This window comes from Lithobates pipiens, unplaced genomic scaffold (assembly GCF_037356315.1).
Source record: "Lithobates pipiens isolate NorthernLeopardFrog02 unplaced genomic scaffold, aLitPip1_a1.2 Scaffold_8, whole genome shotgun sequence".
NCBI lineage: Eukaryota > Metazoa > Chordata > Amphibia > Anura > Ranidae > Lithobates > Lithobates pipiens.
Window position 1 is genome coordinate 290,739,422 of NW_027507903.1, and position 15,993 is coordinate 290,755,414.

The following is a 15,993-nucleotide window of genomic DNA, read 5'->3' on the forward strand; positions in this document are numbered from 1 at the left end:
CAGGTAATAACTATAAGGCTTTGTATTTGCAATAACTAGCATGTTTTTGCTGGTTAACACATGCAGGGGAAATGTTTGTTCACTGTGCAGAAAGTGATCTGAAATATAACGATGCATCTGCTCGGCTGGCATACCCGTGCAACCTTATTATAGGGAAGGTGAAGGGTTATGACAAATGGCCCTCCCCTAAACAAGATATTGTGCAAAACCTGTAGGTAAACAATAAAACCAGAGCCTTTGGTAAGTAGAAGCGTGGAATTGATAACAAAGTTGGCAGTGCCTCCATCCAGGAAGGTCCTCCTGTGAACAGAGGAAACTCCCTTCCTTGGAAATTATGTCAGTAATCGAAACCAGCCTTTCTCAACCAGTGTGCCACCAGAGGTCTTCAGGTGTGCCGTGGGGAAAGGCAGCCTGTCAGATAAGCCCAATTCCCTGTTGACCTGTACATCAGCACTGTGAGGGAGCTCCATCATCTTCAGAAAAGTGAAAATAAAGGGAGGGGGAGTATGCTGGGCTCTCTAGAAAGGTCAACTGTGACTAAGCGGTACCCCTTTCTTTTTTCTCCTTCTCCCTACCCCCCTCTTTTTTTTATTCATTCCTCCCTGAAAGTGCACTGCTGCTTTCTTGGTATGTGAGGGTGCCTAAATGTATGTATATGGGTGTGTGCTCCTTGCGGCTTTTAAATATGTAGGCAACACCTTGCCTTTAACAAAATGGCCACCTTCACCTAGAGCAGTGATGGCGAACCTTGGCACCCCAGATGTTTTGGAACTACATTTCCCATGATGCTCAACTACACTGCAGAGTGCATGAACATCATGGGGAAATGTAGTTCCAAAACATCTGGGGTGCCAAGGTTCGCCATCACTGACCTAGAGGCACCGTGTAGAACAAGTATGGTTGGACAGAAAAAACTGCAGGGATCCACAAGTAATACCGGTGAATGGTCAATTAACTAGATTTCTCTTTTTTTAGGTGGGCACTTTGGTTCTTTAAAAATGTCAGAAGCCAGCCATGGCAGTGTAATTTACGTCTTGTGACAACATTCAACACAGTGGAAGACTTCTGGGCGTATGTATTTAAGCTTTGTGATCAAGTTAGAAGATAAAGCATCCAATATTTTGTTTTATTTTTTGCAATCTATGTCCTCATCCTCCTTTTGAAACCAAAATCCTTTGTAAAATCATATGCATTCCTAGGCAGGGGCAAGGTGGAAACTTGAGGGAGAAATCTGGTGGTCTTTGTGGCTAGTATGTGGTGCCAGTCTACAACTTTAAAGTGGTAGTGAATTCTGTTTTACCACTTATACAGTACCTACAGCTTGCCTGCATGTACTGTGAATTTCTCCTAAACTTGCACTGTTTAGGAGATTCAGAGTGCATGCAGCCAGTTAGGTCACGGGCACATTATATCTGAAGGTCAGCTTCCACGCCTTGCAGGGCAATTCACGCCCCCATCAAACTACAGTTTGCTACCACTTCAAAAGCCAAGGTGTTTACATGAAGGTAGTTCATGGTGCAGCTTTCAAATTTCTACGTGCTTGCTTCATATTTTTGTTATACTAATAAATATAGCAATTTGAATATTAGTTGGTATGAGTAAGCACCCAATTTGCAATCACACGGAAATCCTGTTAGAAAATGAGCGAGACGGTGAGTACATTGTTTTTCAATGAGTCAGACAGCTTGTAAAGTTTAAAGCCCTATACACACTATCAGATTTTCTGCTGAGTTTTTCCTTCAGAGCTACCAAAACCATGTAGTACAAGGGCCTGCCTGATTTCATACACATTGAAACTCCTAATGTTCAACCTCATATTATATGGTTTTGGTAACCCTGAAGGAAAAACTCAGCAGAAAATCTGATAGTGTGTATGGGGCTTAAGTACGGGAAGGAGCAGTTGTAACTGAAATGCTTGGAGGCCTAGAGATTCTGTGCAGCAAGAAAATGTCCTTCCAAAAGAACAAAATGTTTCCTTGAATCTTAGCCATTTGATCAAGGACTTGGTCACTTAGGGGTCAAAGTGACCTCAAACCCACCCCACTTACAGGAACTGTTTAGTAATTTTTACTGATTATTCTTTCTTTCCGTTAGACTCTACACACATGTCCAGCTAGCAAGCAAGCTATCCTCTGGGTGTGACTACTCAATATTTAAGGTGAGAGCATTAATCACATGCACGCCTGGCTTTAACATTTCATGAGAGAACTGGGCTGAGGGTTGACATTATATCAGTGGCTGCAGTATTGCAGGGAGAATGTTGGAATGACAGAAGGGCATCTCCCATTTCCCAAAGCAGGGATCCAAAGTCACCGCGTCAATTCTTTTTCTCTCATGACAAGTTGAATTAAAGTGGTTGTAAACCCTTACATTTACCCAGTGAAGTCACTGGCCTTAGGTCATACAGCTGTTTTGCATTTTCTTTAGAGTTCCTCATTTAGATGAAGCTGAGTACCAGGCTTCAAGGAGTAAGTTGTAAAATTATCAGCTGTTAACGGTGCACTGGTAGTGAGCAGGCAAGCTGCACTGCTGATTCCTGTCAGAAGAAGGGGGGGCACATTATCGTAGGCCTCTGTCATTCAATGGACTACCACTCCCAGAGGAGGCTGAGACAGGGGAGGAAAGAGGAGAAGTATCTTTCTGGGCTATTCTTTGAAATGTGTGTGTTTGGGGGGGGGGGGGGGGGGGGAGACGCTTGATCAAACCCCTTACATTCAGGCCTGCTAGAGCCAAGCCCTTAAGAATGTGACTGAGACCACGGGGGGAGAGATCAGAGAGCATGGGGCTATGACCCTGTGCTGCTCCCATGCTAAAGCAGTACTGTTGGGTGAACCAATGTCTAGGGCCACACTGAACTGAGACAGAACTTCCAAACTGAGTCGCTCTGGTGAGAGAGCCTTGTGGCCAGGACCTATTGCAAATGGAGAGACTGAACTCCATTGGAACTGACTACACAGCTGCCCTGTAGCCCATTACTACCTACAAGCCTTACCTTGACTATTCTCATGTGCACCAATGGCACAATTTGGGCCCTAGCATTAGCCAACTGAAGGTTCAGGACAAAAGACTGCCCGTTTTACATATTTGTAAGTGACCTTTTGCTAGTGCTTAGCTAGTTTCCTAGTATTTGCTCACTGCAAGTCTAAAATGCCTAGGCTTGTGACGGAGTCTGTAGTGATTTCCATTCCAGAACAAATGATTCACGTTATCAAGCAGCTCCATTAGGGATGGCACTACATAGAATTTATTAGATATAACTATAGAGGGGGGGGGGGGTAGAGACCCCCCTTGAACAACCCCCCTCACCCCTTTTTGTTGGAATAAAAAAGGTGTGCAGGAGACAGCCTAATGCCAGTCAAATCACAATAGTCTATGGGATTTTACATGTGGCAACAGGCAGAGTGAATTTCGCATGGCTTGAGTGGCTCGATCTCACACTTGAATTCCTGTCCCGTTAACGTCTCCCAGTAAGTAGTAGTATATAGAGTATGTGTGAAGTGGGAGTGTTAAAAACGTATGTGCTAAACTAAATGCAGAATGTTAATCATTTGACTACTGCGACAGCCATTGCTGTAATGCTGTTAAGTGTAATTTCATGTGCAGGATGGCATTGAACCCATGTGGGAAGACAGTAGGAACAAAAGAGGTGGGAGATGGCTCATCACTCTGTCCAAGCAGCAAAGGCACAGTGACTTGGACACCCTTTGGCTGGAGACGGTAGGTGTGAAAGTACTGTACAACCACTCTGTCTTGTTTAGTAGAGTGCAGTAACCCGTGAATCCAATTTTAGCACTTTTATAGTCTTCAGTATTAGAGGGGTGTGGTAACTGGATTTTGTGTGCATGCTATAGTGTTGACTATGAACGCAAAGACTCCCATGGTGTGGAAAATATCAGTGGCCAATGTGATATAGGAAACTGATGACACATTAGGGGTTATTTACTAAAGGTGAATCCACTTTGCACTGCAAGTGCAGTCACTGTAGATCCGAAGGGACCATAGAAGGAAGATGAACTGCATTTTAGCTTGCACATGATTGGATGATAACATCAGATCTACCCCTCAGATTTAAAGCAACTGCACTTTCACGTGTACTTAAGTGGATTTGCCTTTTGTAAATCGCCCCCTTTTTGTCCTTGTCTGCAACTTTGAATGTAACATAATTGGCATCTGTTAAATTGTTCAGTTACAAAACAGAAATTGGTGCATGTACAACTTTTATGTTTCTGCCCAGTCAAGGGTTTTGACTGCTTATAATTCTTATACTGGTTTCAAGAATTTGCAGCCTTACTGATTTTGAGACGTCACTGCCCTGCCTCTCCACCTTGTCCAATCAGATTGCTTTTGCCTTTGTTCAGAAATCTTAAAGCATTCTTTGACTGGTGCCTTTACCAAATAGCCGACCTCCTCCTGTGTTCACAATGCAGAAGAGCAGCCACTGAACGTGGGACCCAGAAGCAAGTGTAGATCACTGGAGTAGTGGTGTCTACTTGTGATTTTTTTTTATTTATTTATTTTTTTTTTTTCCCTTATAGGACAGGGGTAGGCAACCTTTTTGAGCACAGTGTAAACTATTTTAGTAGTGAGAAATTAACATCCTGCACTCTCATGCCTCAGATCAGCCCCAATTCTTGAAACTCCACGCTTCAGATCACTGTATCTGTCCATCCTGCTCTTCTGTCCCACCCTACACATCTGCTCCACCGCCGTATCCCCATGCTTTTCTGGCTCACTACTGAATCACTCTCATCTGCCCCACCAATGTACCTCCTGAACATCTGTCTCGCCTCTTCTTCTTCTTTTTTTTTTTTTTTTTTTTTTTTTTTTTTTCCCTTCTGTACCCCCCCATGTGATGTCACAAGCATCTGGAATGGGTGTGCAATGATGAGCTCAGGTTGGGGGGGCATTTTCTGAAAGCGGTGGTCCTGTGTTCAGGATCATTAGTTTGGGCCCCTGCAGCTGAGTGTGGTGCTCTGTACCACAGCAAAATTGGGTGTGATTATTTTTTTTATTTTTTTTTTTTTTTTTTCATTGCCCTGAACACTGGCTGTGGCTTAAAGGGACACAGTTCCGGGGTTCAGTAGTAAGTGACACAAAGGTTCAGGAATAATTTCAACATGGGTCCCAGAAGCTCAACAGTAATTCCACAAACTGTCACCTGATTGTGGTCTTCTCAATCGGTGAAATCCGGACTGTGATTGGCTTTAGCAGTGACCAATGACAGTCCTACTTCTCTTGGAAATGGGGACCCTCCCCCCAACAGAATTGCACCCAATCTCTTCCCAAAAACAAAGGCTGACGATCACAGCAAAGTTGGAGAAGCCAAACAATGTTTCCCATCTTTTACAATGTGTGGGGGCACAGTGCATTCCCCTCAGGTGCAGTGTGGGGAATTCTGAAACTGGAATGCATTAGTGTCGCACTGCTTTTCTGATGGGGAGGGAGTCGCATGCCGGAAAAAAAGCTTGGCGTGCCCGGGTTGCCTACCCCTGTTCTAGAAGCATCGGCCAGATATGATCTGCCATTGGCCAAGATCTACAGACATTGTTTGGTCATGTGCATGTTCTTGCTATCTATATATGTTTTGGAATCCCCTGTAGTGCTAACAAAATGACTGTATTCTGGAACACATCTGCTTTGTTTACTGATATGAAAGGTAAGACTAATTCCGTTGTGACTGTTCATGAACAGTTCAGTGCATTCCTATAGGACACAATGAACTCCATATGCAGTTGAACTCCGTGCTGATTGCTGTATGAAATTCTATACAAAACCTACACAGCAGATCTCCCATGTACCCGTACCCAAATGTTCTTTACAGAAAGCTTTTCAGATACATTGCTTGCTATCTAAAAAAAAAAAAAAAAAATCTATTTCACCATTTTTATTCTCAGCTGCTGTGTCTAATTGGTGAAGCTTTTGATGAATACAGTGAGGAGGTCTGTGGAGCTGTAATTAACATTCGTGCAAAAGGTGACAAAATAGCACTCTGGACCAAAGAGACGGAAAACAGAGAGGCTGTCACTTACATTGGGTAAGTCCTAGCTCCGTAATCATTCCTTTTAGATCAAATATTTAGAGGTAAGTCTTAGGCCCGGTTAAAAGAATTTGCAGTGACTCCTGGTGCGGTTTCCACACCACATCAAAATTGAACCCCGTTTATGTGAACCGCTGCCGGCATATATATTAACCACTTGCCGACCAGCCACCATCATTATACGGTGGCAGGTCGGCAGGATGCTGCGAGCTGTTGTAGCTGTACGTCGCCTCCTTCAAGCGGGATAACAGGTGCATGTGCCAGCTGCACTGTGGGGGTGCCGATGCTAGCGACGACAGTCGCAATGACTGCTGGCCACGAGCCGTCGCGGGCACAAGAGGCAGAACGGGGACGTGTGTAAGCACAAATCCCTGTTCTGTTCTAAAAGGGAATGCAGATTGTGAGTTCCTAATAACTAGGAACCATGATCTGTCATCGCCTGTAGCCAGTCCCCTCCTCCTACAGTTCAAACACCCCTTTCCTGCCAGTGACATTTGTACAGTAATCGGTGCACCTTTTTTTCTTTTTCTTTTTTTCTTTTTCATATAGCACTGATCGCTGTATATTGTCAAGTGTCCGCCATAATGGCGGGACGGTGTAGTGGTTAGCACTCTCACCTAGCAGTAAAAAGGGTCGCTGGTTTGAATCCCAACCACGACACTACCTGCCTGGAGTTTACATGTTCTCCCTGTGCCTGCGTGGGTTTCCTCTGGGTACTCCGGTTTCCTCCCACACTCCAAAGACCATGCAGGTAGGTTAATTGGCTTCTGTCCCAAAATTGGCCCTAGTATATGACCAGGAACCTTGGATTGTGGGCTTCTTGAGGGTAGGGACCGATGTGAGTGTTTAATGTACAGGGATGGGGACAATTGCAGACACTCACTCAGGTTGGACTGGTGTCCTTATTCACCCTTACTAACTATGTAACATAATGTCAGTCATGATGATAAAAATCGCAGATCACCACCATTACTAGTAAGAAGGGGGGGAGCCATAAATCTATCCCCTATTTTGTAGACACTATATAACTTTTACGCAAACCAATCAATATACTCCTTATTGTGATATATATTTTATTTTTATTTTTTTTTATCACATAAAAACCAGAGATGAGCAAATGCCACCAAAAGAAAACTCTTTGTGGGGAAAAAACGTGTCAGTTTTGTTTGGGTACAGTGTCACACGACCGTGCAATTGTCAGTTAAAGCGACACAGCGCTGTATCGCAAAAAAAGCGTTCTGGTCATTGAGCAGCCAAATCTCCTGGGGCTGCCCCGTAACCTATTCACAAAACACAGTGCAATTTTCAGAATTGGGTGGCATGGATGTGAACACCCATGCCATCCAATTCTGGTGCGGCAAAAAGGGTCCTGCACGATTTTGATGTGGTGTGATTTGAGCCATTCTGTATGGCTCAAATAGCACTGCTGCAGAATCGCATGTGATTCCTGTCCACATCGCATACAGTTCCTGGACTGCAGGAACGGGGCTTGTTGACAGTCCCTGAGTAAAAGTGTGTAAAGGCCTAAGTGGTATTTAGTAAAGGTGTCTAAGCATATAGATGAGATAGTAATCCATTTTATACTTGCATAAATTACTGCACACAAATGTAAAACAAACAACTCTGTACTTGTCATCTGTATTACTGATCTTTACTCTGTGTGCATTGTTCAAGATAATAATTTACCTTGTTTCAAATCAGTAAAAGTGTGTGTGTGTGTGTGTGTGTGTGTGTGTGTGTTTTTTTTTTTTTTTTTTTTTTCCTTTTCAGTCTGGATGGATGCAACAAAAATCAACCTTCAGCACCTTTTTGGCTTGCACAGCATGTGGCTGGCCATACCCTGTTATCTTATGTAAGATAGACCTGATAGATCCTTGAAGGGTTTCCTTTCCTGACCCTTAAGCAGGGACCAGAAACTACCTTAACAGGGAGACTTTGTTACCAGGCATGAATGTTAACAATGTATAAAACAAATCATGTGCTAAATTTCAAAATGACTAATTTGCAAGAACAGATTGGTTTTTGATTTTTAAGTTTATTTTTTTTTTATTATATTCTAGCAATCGAGTTTGTTTGTTTATTATTGTGCATGTGGATTTTTCTTTATTATAGTTTGTCACATATTCACTGGAGGCTATTGCAAATTAGTAATTTTTAAATTTAGAGCACTATTATGTGGTATCGGAACACATTTGAATAGTTGCAGCTGTTTTTCATCTAATTAGTCATAATTTTATATAACTTTCAGTTTTCATATTGGTGCTTAAGTAACCACATCTTGAATGTAAACAACCTCAGTGTTCAAAACACTTCCCTAAGCTTGTTTTGGACAGTTTAGAGTGTGGTGGCTTGAAATTTTGAAGATCCACTAGAGGCCTTCAGCTGCTTTGAAAATGCAGTGTTTGGGCTTCTGTTTCTGTACATCTCTCCTCCCCCTTTTTTTGCCAGCTTTAGGGACCACACTTGCCAGAGGTGTCTTGACGCAGCAAGGCGACTTTACCATATGTATTCATTTCAATAAGTTTTTATTGAATTTTTGAAATAACGAAAATATAACTGAGCAGTTATGTCGTTGCCTAGACTTAACTTTTTGGGTTACAACCGTTTTTTTTTTTTTTTTAACCACTTCAATACCAGGCACTTGTACACCTTCCTGCCCAGCCCAATTTTGAGCTTTCATCGCTGTTGCAATTTGAATAACAATTGCACGGTCATACAACACTGTACCCAAACTAAATTTTTATCATCTTGTTCCCACAAATTATTTTCTGCTAAACAAATAAAAAAACCTAAAATTTTGAAGAGAAGTGTTTGTTTTTGTTTCAGTTACAAAACATTGTAATTTTATTTTTATTTTTTCCCATCACTGATGGGAACTAACGGGGCTGCAGTGATAGGCAGCACTGATAGGTGGCATTGTATGGATGTCAGTGATGCCCATTGTGGGCACTGATTGTCATCCATCCATACAATACCACCTATCAGTGAGGCACTGACATCCCTGGTGGTCCAGTGTGGCTGCACTGATAATTGATCAGCACAGACCGTCCAGCCCCCCCCGTCAGAGGAGCAGCCGCTCGGCTCTCCTCACATCTGACAGACATGGGTGAGGAAAGCCGATCAACAGCTCTTCCTTCACGGCTGATCGCGTGGTAAAGTCTCCGTCAGACTCTTTACTGAGATCATAGTTCCGGTGTGTCAGACTGACACACAGCAACAATTCTCACCGCGAAGCGCGCCCCCTGGGGGCACCCAGCGGCTTAATATTCTGAGGACTTCATATGACGCCCAGTCAGGATATTGAAACCACTTTGCCGCCGTCATTCTGCTATGGAATGCGATGCTGTATCTAAATACAATTTATGTCTCTTCGTCGTCCCCCCCCCCCCCACATTCCTTCACAAATGGAGGTTTCGTTTGATCACCTCTGCATACTTTTTTTTTTTTTTGCAATATAAACCAAAAACTGCAGTGGGCACCAGTGACACTAATGCAGTGATCAGTGCTTTAAAAGAAAACTTGCGACTGACACTGGCAAAGGGGAGATCAAAGGGTTAAGTGCTTACTGTGTGAGATGACTTAACTGGAGGAAGACAGTTGTGTTTCTAATTAGCAGAAACACAATATCTACATCTTCCCCTCTCGCAGGATGGCGGTCTGCGTTGTTTACATAGGCAGACCACTGTTCTGCCTCTTCTGTCAGTAATCGGTGGGTCCCAGTGGGCATCTCATCTGCCAACTGGCTCCCACTGTGTCCAATTGCAATGGGAGCTGGTCACCGGTAGCATGCGCCCCAGACCCTGTGCACAAAATCGCATACACCTAGGTGGTTTCATGCAGGAGGGCCACGCTGCTGCATGGCTCTCCCTCGCGCTCCCCGAAACATAACTTCATATAACAGAGGGGATTCTAGCAATTGGGCACAGTGAATTTACAACCACTCTAAGTACAAGAAACTGTACAATATCTCCAGGAAACGGTGTCATATAATTATTCAAAGGTTTTATAACCTAAGAGCATATGTAGCAAGGTCCCAGGCCTCCTTTGATCTAATGAGAACCTCCAGGCCAGAGATAGCTGACATCCTTCTGTATATGGTGGGTTGCAAGGCATAGTGGGAGTAATGAAAGTTAGATTCATGAGCGCCAGACATTACTTGAATGCAAAGAGATTTTATCTTAAACAGAACTTTGAGAGATTTAGGGTCAGGACACCCTTAGGTAGTTACAACATTAATTGGAAGACAGACCTGCAGGGAAAGGCATCAAGCAAGATGCCACATCTGCATGTGTAGGAGTGCTACCTTCTATGGCAACTATCTTTAAACGGTTCCTAACACAAAGGTAACTGTTCCTTCACTTTCATTATAATCGCTTCTTGTAGTTCTTTAGCCCACCGAGCTCCCAGTCTCTCTCACACTAGACTATTTACTGCCACTGAATCCCGTGAGCTTCTCCTGTCTTCACAGTAGTATCTTCCTCAAGCATCACCCCACTTCCCTGCTGGGTCCCTAGCTTGGCACTCCAGATACTACTTTTCAAGCTTCAGCCCCTGGCTTGACCCACAAGGCTGCTCTGCAAGCGTCATCTCCACTGGCTCGGTCCCTGGCTTGATGCCCGCTGAAGTTTCCCGATTCTTCACCGTCCCCAGTTGGTGAGAATACAGTACTTCAGCTACCAGCTACTCACTGAGGTCCCCGGAAATAAGTTAGATGGTGCCTTAGTGGCGACTGCTTCCCCTCTACCTCCAATCACGACAGGTTCTGCAGCCGGCAGAACAGTCACTTCTGGTTGGACTGAAAGCCCAACCCTGTGCTGCTTGCTTGCTTCTGGGTGGGCCCGCAGCCAGATGTGCCCGGGATAGGACCAATCTCTGGCCTAGCAGCCTGGGAAGTACAACGCACGCTAAGTGAAATCCTTAATTAGCCAAGGTAGCTCTACCTGGCAGGTACATTTAGGAGCAACCCTGCCTAAAAATCATGGCTTACCACATTAAATAAACATGAAATATTGAGTAAATAAGAAATGGTAAATCACATGACACTGAAATATCAAAAATATTTATGTATAAGCAATAACCTTCCTAATGTAATGTGTACAGTAATAACCAAAATGTAATAAGGGTTAGTGCTTTCAGGTTATATCCCTGTCTCTCCTTATCCAAGGAAGGTGCAGCAACACCTGAGAGAATAAACTGCAATGCAAATGCATCCTATGATAACATGGTGCAGTATATATAGATGTGATTGAAATGGTTTTCAACTGTCCTCAGCCAAAGACAGCATAGCAGTGTAAATACACCCTTGCAAATATTTGCATAATGAAAGCGGGCACCATTCTCAATGGAGATGCCATCCCCCTTCCATTGATCTGAAAAAATGTTTACTTGGCATATTCTATCAAATGCTCATAATGTGACTAAAGTTCACTCCGGTCAGCACCGCTCATGCCACCTGGTGATCAACACTAGAAACAGTTCTGATGCATGGGCTAGTTTACATGAATGGTAAGAATTTACCACAGTTCATACTACCTAACTACCCCCCCATCCTCGGCATATATATTACAGTCCAGCAGATTTTCACTTGGAGTAGACAACATTTCCCTTCTTTAGGGGCAAGTAGGCACAGCTGCATTTCAGACAACAGGCAGCCAGGCCATAATGCAAGGTATCACAATTTGGGACATGGGTCCCCTTGCAATGGTGTCCACATGACAGACAGGGACTTAAGTGGCTTCCTTCCTCAAATGAAGAAACCCCAACAACTTCAAGTACAGCCAACATGGCTCCAGTGGGCATTCCCTGTAGCTGCCGGCAGCATTCGGTCCAGCACAATCCTGGCAGTACAGCTCTCTGGAATGTTCTCTGCTAGCAACAATGTGTGGGTGAGTGTCAAGTGGCTCTCAGCATAACATCCTTGACAGCACACAACACACACTTGTAATCCACAGGGAAAGATAACATAGACATCTTTATGACATTTATCAGTAATACCTGGAATCTTGCAACTTTAAACCTTCTTAGTTTGTATTTACCATAGTAATATAGGGCTTTGAGGTTTAATTCAGCAATCATATTTGTAAATGAGCAATGATGGGATTCTCAATCCCTGGTTGCAGCCATATTTAACAATGGTCCCCTTTTTCAGAGGACAACTTGGACAGTGCAACATTGGGGAAAGTAGACGGTGCACTTGGGACGTTCCATTGTCCGATACAACAGTCGTTTCTACTCTCCTCATGCACTTCCTACTCCCTCTTGATGTACCAGCCTGGGGCACCTCTAGGGTTGAACTCGACCATTTTTTGTATAGGCTGCATGGACATATTGAGCCAGATGAGAGGACTGGAGGACTATCATCCTCAGTATTGGCATTGGCCAACAAGATGGGTACTTGAAATTTCTGTAGGTAGAAAACCAGATGCTGGTACCACCTGCTCCGGACTAGCAGTTGCTGTAGACGGTTCAGCGTGAGCAGTGGCAGAGGGAACTAACACTTCCACTGCAGTCTCTGTAGGATCACCAGATGGAATGTGGTCCGATGGAGAAGAATCTGCCCAGGCCAAATTAGGCGGACCAGGATCAGCAACCGTTTTGTTGGAAGTAGGTTCTTCCCCAGTGGCACATCCCCAAGCAATAGCACCGACTCCAAGGGTGCAAGAACATGGCAAATCTGGAACACCATCAGCAAATGACTTCCATAGCTGCAGAACTTTGGGAAATATACAATACGATCTCCCCTCTTGACACGATCTGAATAACCATGTCGGTAATCGTGGCTCCAGAGGCAAAGCTAGTGTTTTGGTTTTTATTTCCCGTGGGTCATATGCACTATATTACCCCTGAGGCCACGAGGGTTCGGCATGAGGATCCAAGATGCCGATCCAAATAGCAGGGCATCCTCCTCCTGCACAACTTCTCCCCCTGCCAATGGCTTTGTGCAGATACTTTCTGGAAGCTGTAGCGCCCACCTTCATGTTGCGGCATGCCAAATCGGTAAAGGAGTGCATTTTGGATTCTGTTGACCCTCAATGCTGGCGGGGAGTGTCAAAAGACCAGGCTGATCCTCTCCCATGAGCAATGAGACTTGTTGGCTCTTCCCCCCACATTGATGGTATGCACGTCAACAGTCTATTAGAAGTGTACCTTCAGGGCCTTGGAGTCTAATCAATTGATCCTCAACAATTAGCCAAGGTAGCTATACCTCGGCAGGGTTGCTCCCAAATTTACTTGCCAAACACCAGGGTGCTAAACCTACATGTAGTGTCTTCTACTTATGTTTTCAAATGTGTGCCACTAAAACCTCTGTTTATACAGTGACTAGTTGAAACAGATTATTTTTAGGGGTGTGTGGTTTTACTGTTCTGGCTGGCTTGAAAGTGCGTATTGTCCTTTCCATGTTTCTTCTTTTTCTTAAAGAGGAAGTAAACCCTGCAGGAAAAGTTTCCAACTTCCCCGCAAGACCAGGGAAGTATACAACACATATCACTTTGAAGTTGTATTCCGCCATATTAGAATTTTCGTAAGTTGCGTAACCTCTTAATTTTTGATATGCAGACTAGCTTGCAAAAAAAAACAATGATCATTCGTCCAATAGCCTTATACGCATGAGACTTTAGTGCTGAAAGTATTGAAATTGAGTGTGGTGGCTCTTTAATTAGGCGGTTGCCTAAGGCTTCGTAGTGGTTGTGGGGGGGTCTTTCGGGGTGGAGGGGGGGGGGGTCTTCCTGCTATACCATTCTGTTTGCTCGGATAAAGGTCTGTTATCTCCACTGCTGCCAGTTCTTTGGTTTACATTCAGCTGTCAGCAGAGAAACCAGCTAGCTATTAAAGAGGCTGGTGGCTGCCTGTTCTAAAAATTCACATCTGAACTGTATGTGGAAATAACAGATACTTTGGAAATTTGCAGTGAAAACAGATGGGGAATTTGCACCAGACATGTGTGAACCTAGCCTAAGACTTCTGGAGCTCTGCCCCCCACCAGCCAATGAAGAGTGACGTTGCATCAACGCACGTAACCTCTCTCATCCACCCCATAAGGATCTCAATCTGGGAATGCCTGCTGCATAGCAGACGGATAGTAGGTATAGTTCATAGGATTTAAGGCATTTAATATATGCAACTTATATATATATATATTTTTTTTTTTTTTATAATTTTTGTCGCTTGACTCATTTTACCATTTTGGGCATTAGTGGGGGCCTCATGTCTACCTTGGGCCTCACAAAGCCTAGAGCTGTGTTGTAACAATTCACATCTAACTTGACTGTAATATTCTAAAGCCTAAACTATTTTTTATTACTTGGATTATATTATACTTTTACTATTACTTGCATTTTAGGCAACAAATATTTGGGTAGCAGCATGCATGTCCCTCCCCCTTTAGTCACTTGATCCAATGTTGCGCACTTCTGTAGCGGCTCTCCCCACACTGTCAGGCTTTTGCTGAGGTGTTCTGAAAATATCAGAATATAGCGTACCCAATTACTACTCTCCTTGGGCACCCAAAGGTGTCCCGGGTCTTTTAGAATCCTATAGTGTATATTCTGAAGAAAAATGAGAAAATTGGCCCTGTGCCGCTAAAAAGGGTTTGGGTTTGGCTTAAAGAAAAGGTGGCAACCCCTGTCAGTCCCAGAAACTACTAAATGGTAGTTGGTTAAACCATTGTGAGGGTAGGGAGGTAAATTAAAACTTCTCTTGTTGACAAGGATACGGTACATGGAATAGAAAGAAATGTGCAGATTATGTATGACGGAGTTCATTATGGGAAATGAGATCTGATACAAGAACCTAACGTTCTACTGTTTTTAATTATATATTTTTCTTTCAGCCGTGTTTATAAGGAGAGACTAGGCCTGTCTTCCAAGGCAGTCATTGGTTATCAAGCGCATGCAGATACAGCCACAAAGAGCAGTTCCCTTACCAAGAACAAGTTTGTGGTGTGAAGACTCCTCATGCAAATCTCTATTGTATGTTGTGCACACGTTTTTCATTTTTGTTGTCGACAAAAAAAAAAAAAAAAAGCTTTAATTTATGCTCCTTGAGCAAATAAATGCAAACAAACAAACTTCTGGGTAATTTTTTTTTTTTTTTTTTTTTTTTCCTGTCTCTTTGCATGCATGAGAAGCTTGCATAATAATAATAATAATAAACAAAATAAATTTGATCTGATAGACCAGATACTTCCACATATTTTGTTTATGTATTGGGGTTGCCACCTGTCCTGGACACCCGGAGAGTTCGGGTTTTGAATCATGTGTCAGGGTTGCAGTCTGTCTGAAACCCGGACACAATATTCAGACAGGAATGAGCCTCAGAGCAGGGCCTGATAAGAGTGAGAGGGCAATATGTGCACAGCATTACTGATTTCTTTGGAGTGCCCAAAGGTGTCCCATGTCTGTTACAATCCTATAGTGTATTCAAAAAAAAAAAAAAACATATGAAATTAATAACCTAATTGAGATCCTGCCTGCACTTTGGACTACTAGTGACATGGAGCAAGCTGGTGTACTCAAGGGCTGCAGCACTGTCTGAAGAACCTTCCAACTTCAGTAAGGACGAGCCTACCTGGGCCCTGGAGAGTGAGTTCACAACATAAATGGGGACATTTTATCAATTGTTGCAAGTAATGCCAAACAGAAGCAGAGAGACAAATTGGTGTGATAGATTTCTTGAAGTACAGCCAAAGCCTGTTTGGCTGTACTTCTGTTGATCACATCAGTTTGTTTTGCTCTCCTGTGACTCATTTTCAGCTGACAGCGGGCTTAAGCACGCTCTCGGCTGATGTCAGAATTGGTCCAGGTTGTGGAAAGATCACACCCCTATGGTTGGGATACTACACAGAGCAGGTAAGTATAACATGTTTGTTTTTATAAGACTTCACTATACCTTTTAAGGGTAGCTGTGTGTCATAAAGGATATGAAATAGAACAGTTTATTTTATTAAAATAAGTATA

General features: G+C 43.4%; 1 protein-coding gene across 1 annotated transcript in view; it reads left to right on the plus strand.

The window, feature by feature from the left end:
- EIF4E1B (eukaryotic translation initiation factor 4E family member 1B) overlaps positions 1–15,108 on the plus strand; it is a 28,769-nt gene extending 13,661 nt beyond the window's left edge. Inside the window, exons 3-7 of the mRNA XM_077469152.1 lie at positions 976–1,071; positions 2,095–2,158; positions 3,604–3,717; positions 5,895–6,034; positions 14,868–15,108. Coding sequence (XP_077325278.1) covers positions 976–1,071; positions 2,095–2,158; positions 3,604–3,717; positions 5,895–6,034; positions 14,868–14,982 — 529 coding nt within the window. The 3' untranslated portion in view covers positions 14,983–15,108. The remainder of the gene's footprint in view (positions 1–975; positions 1,072–2,094; positions 2,159–3,603; positions 3,718–5,894; positions 6,035–14,867) is intronic.
- Positions 15,109–15,993: the final 885 nt, after the last annotated feature.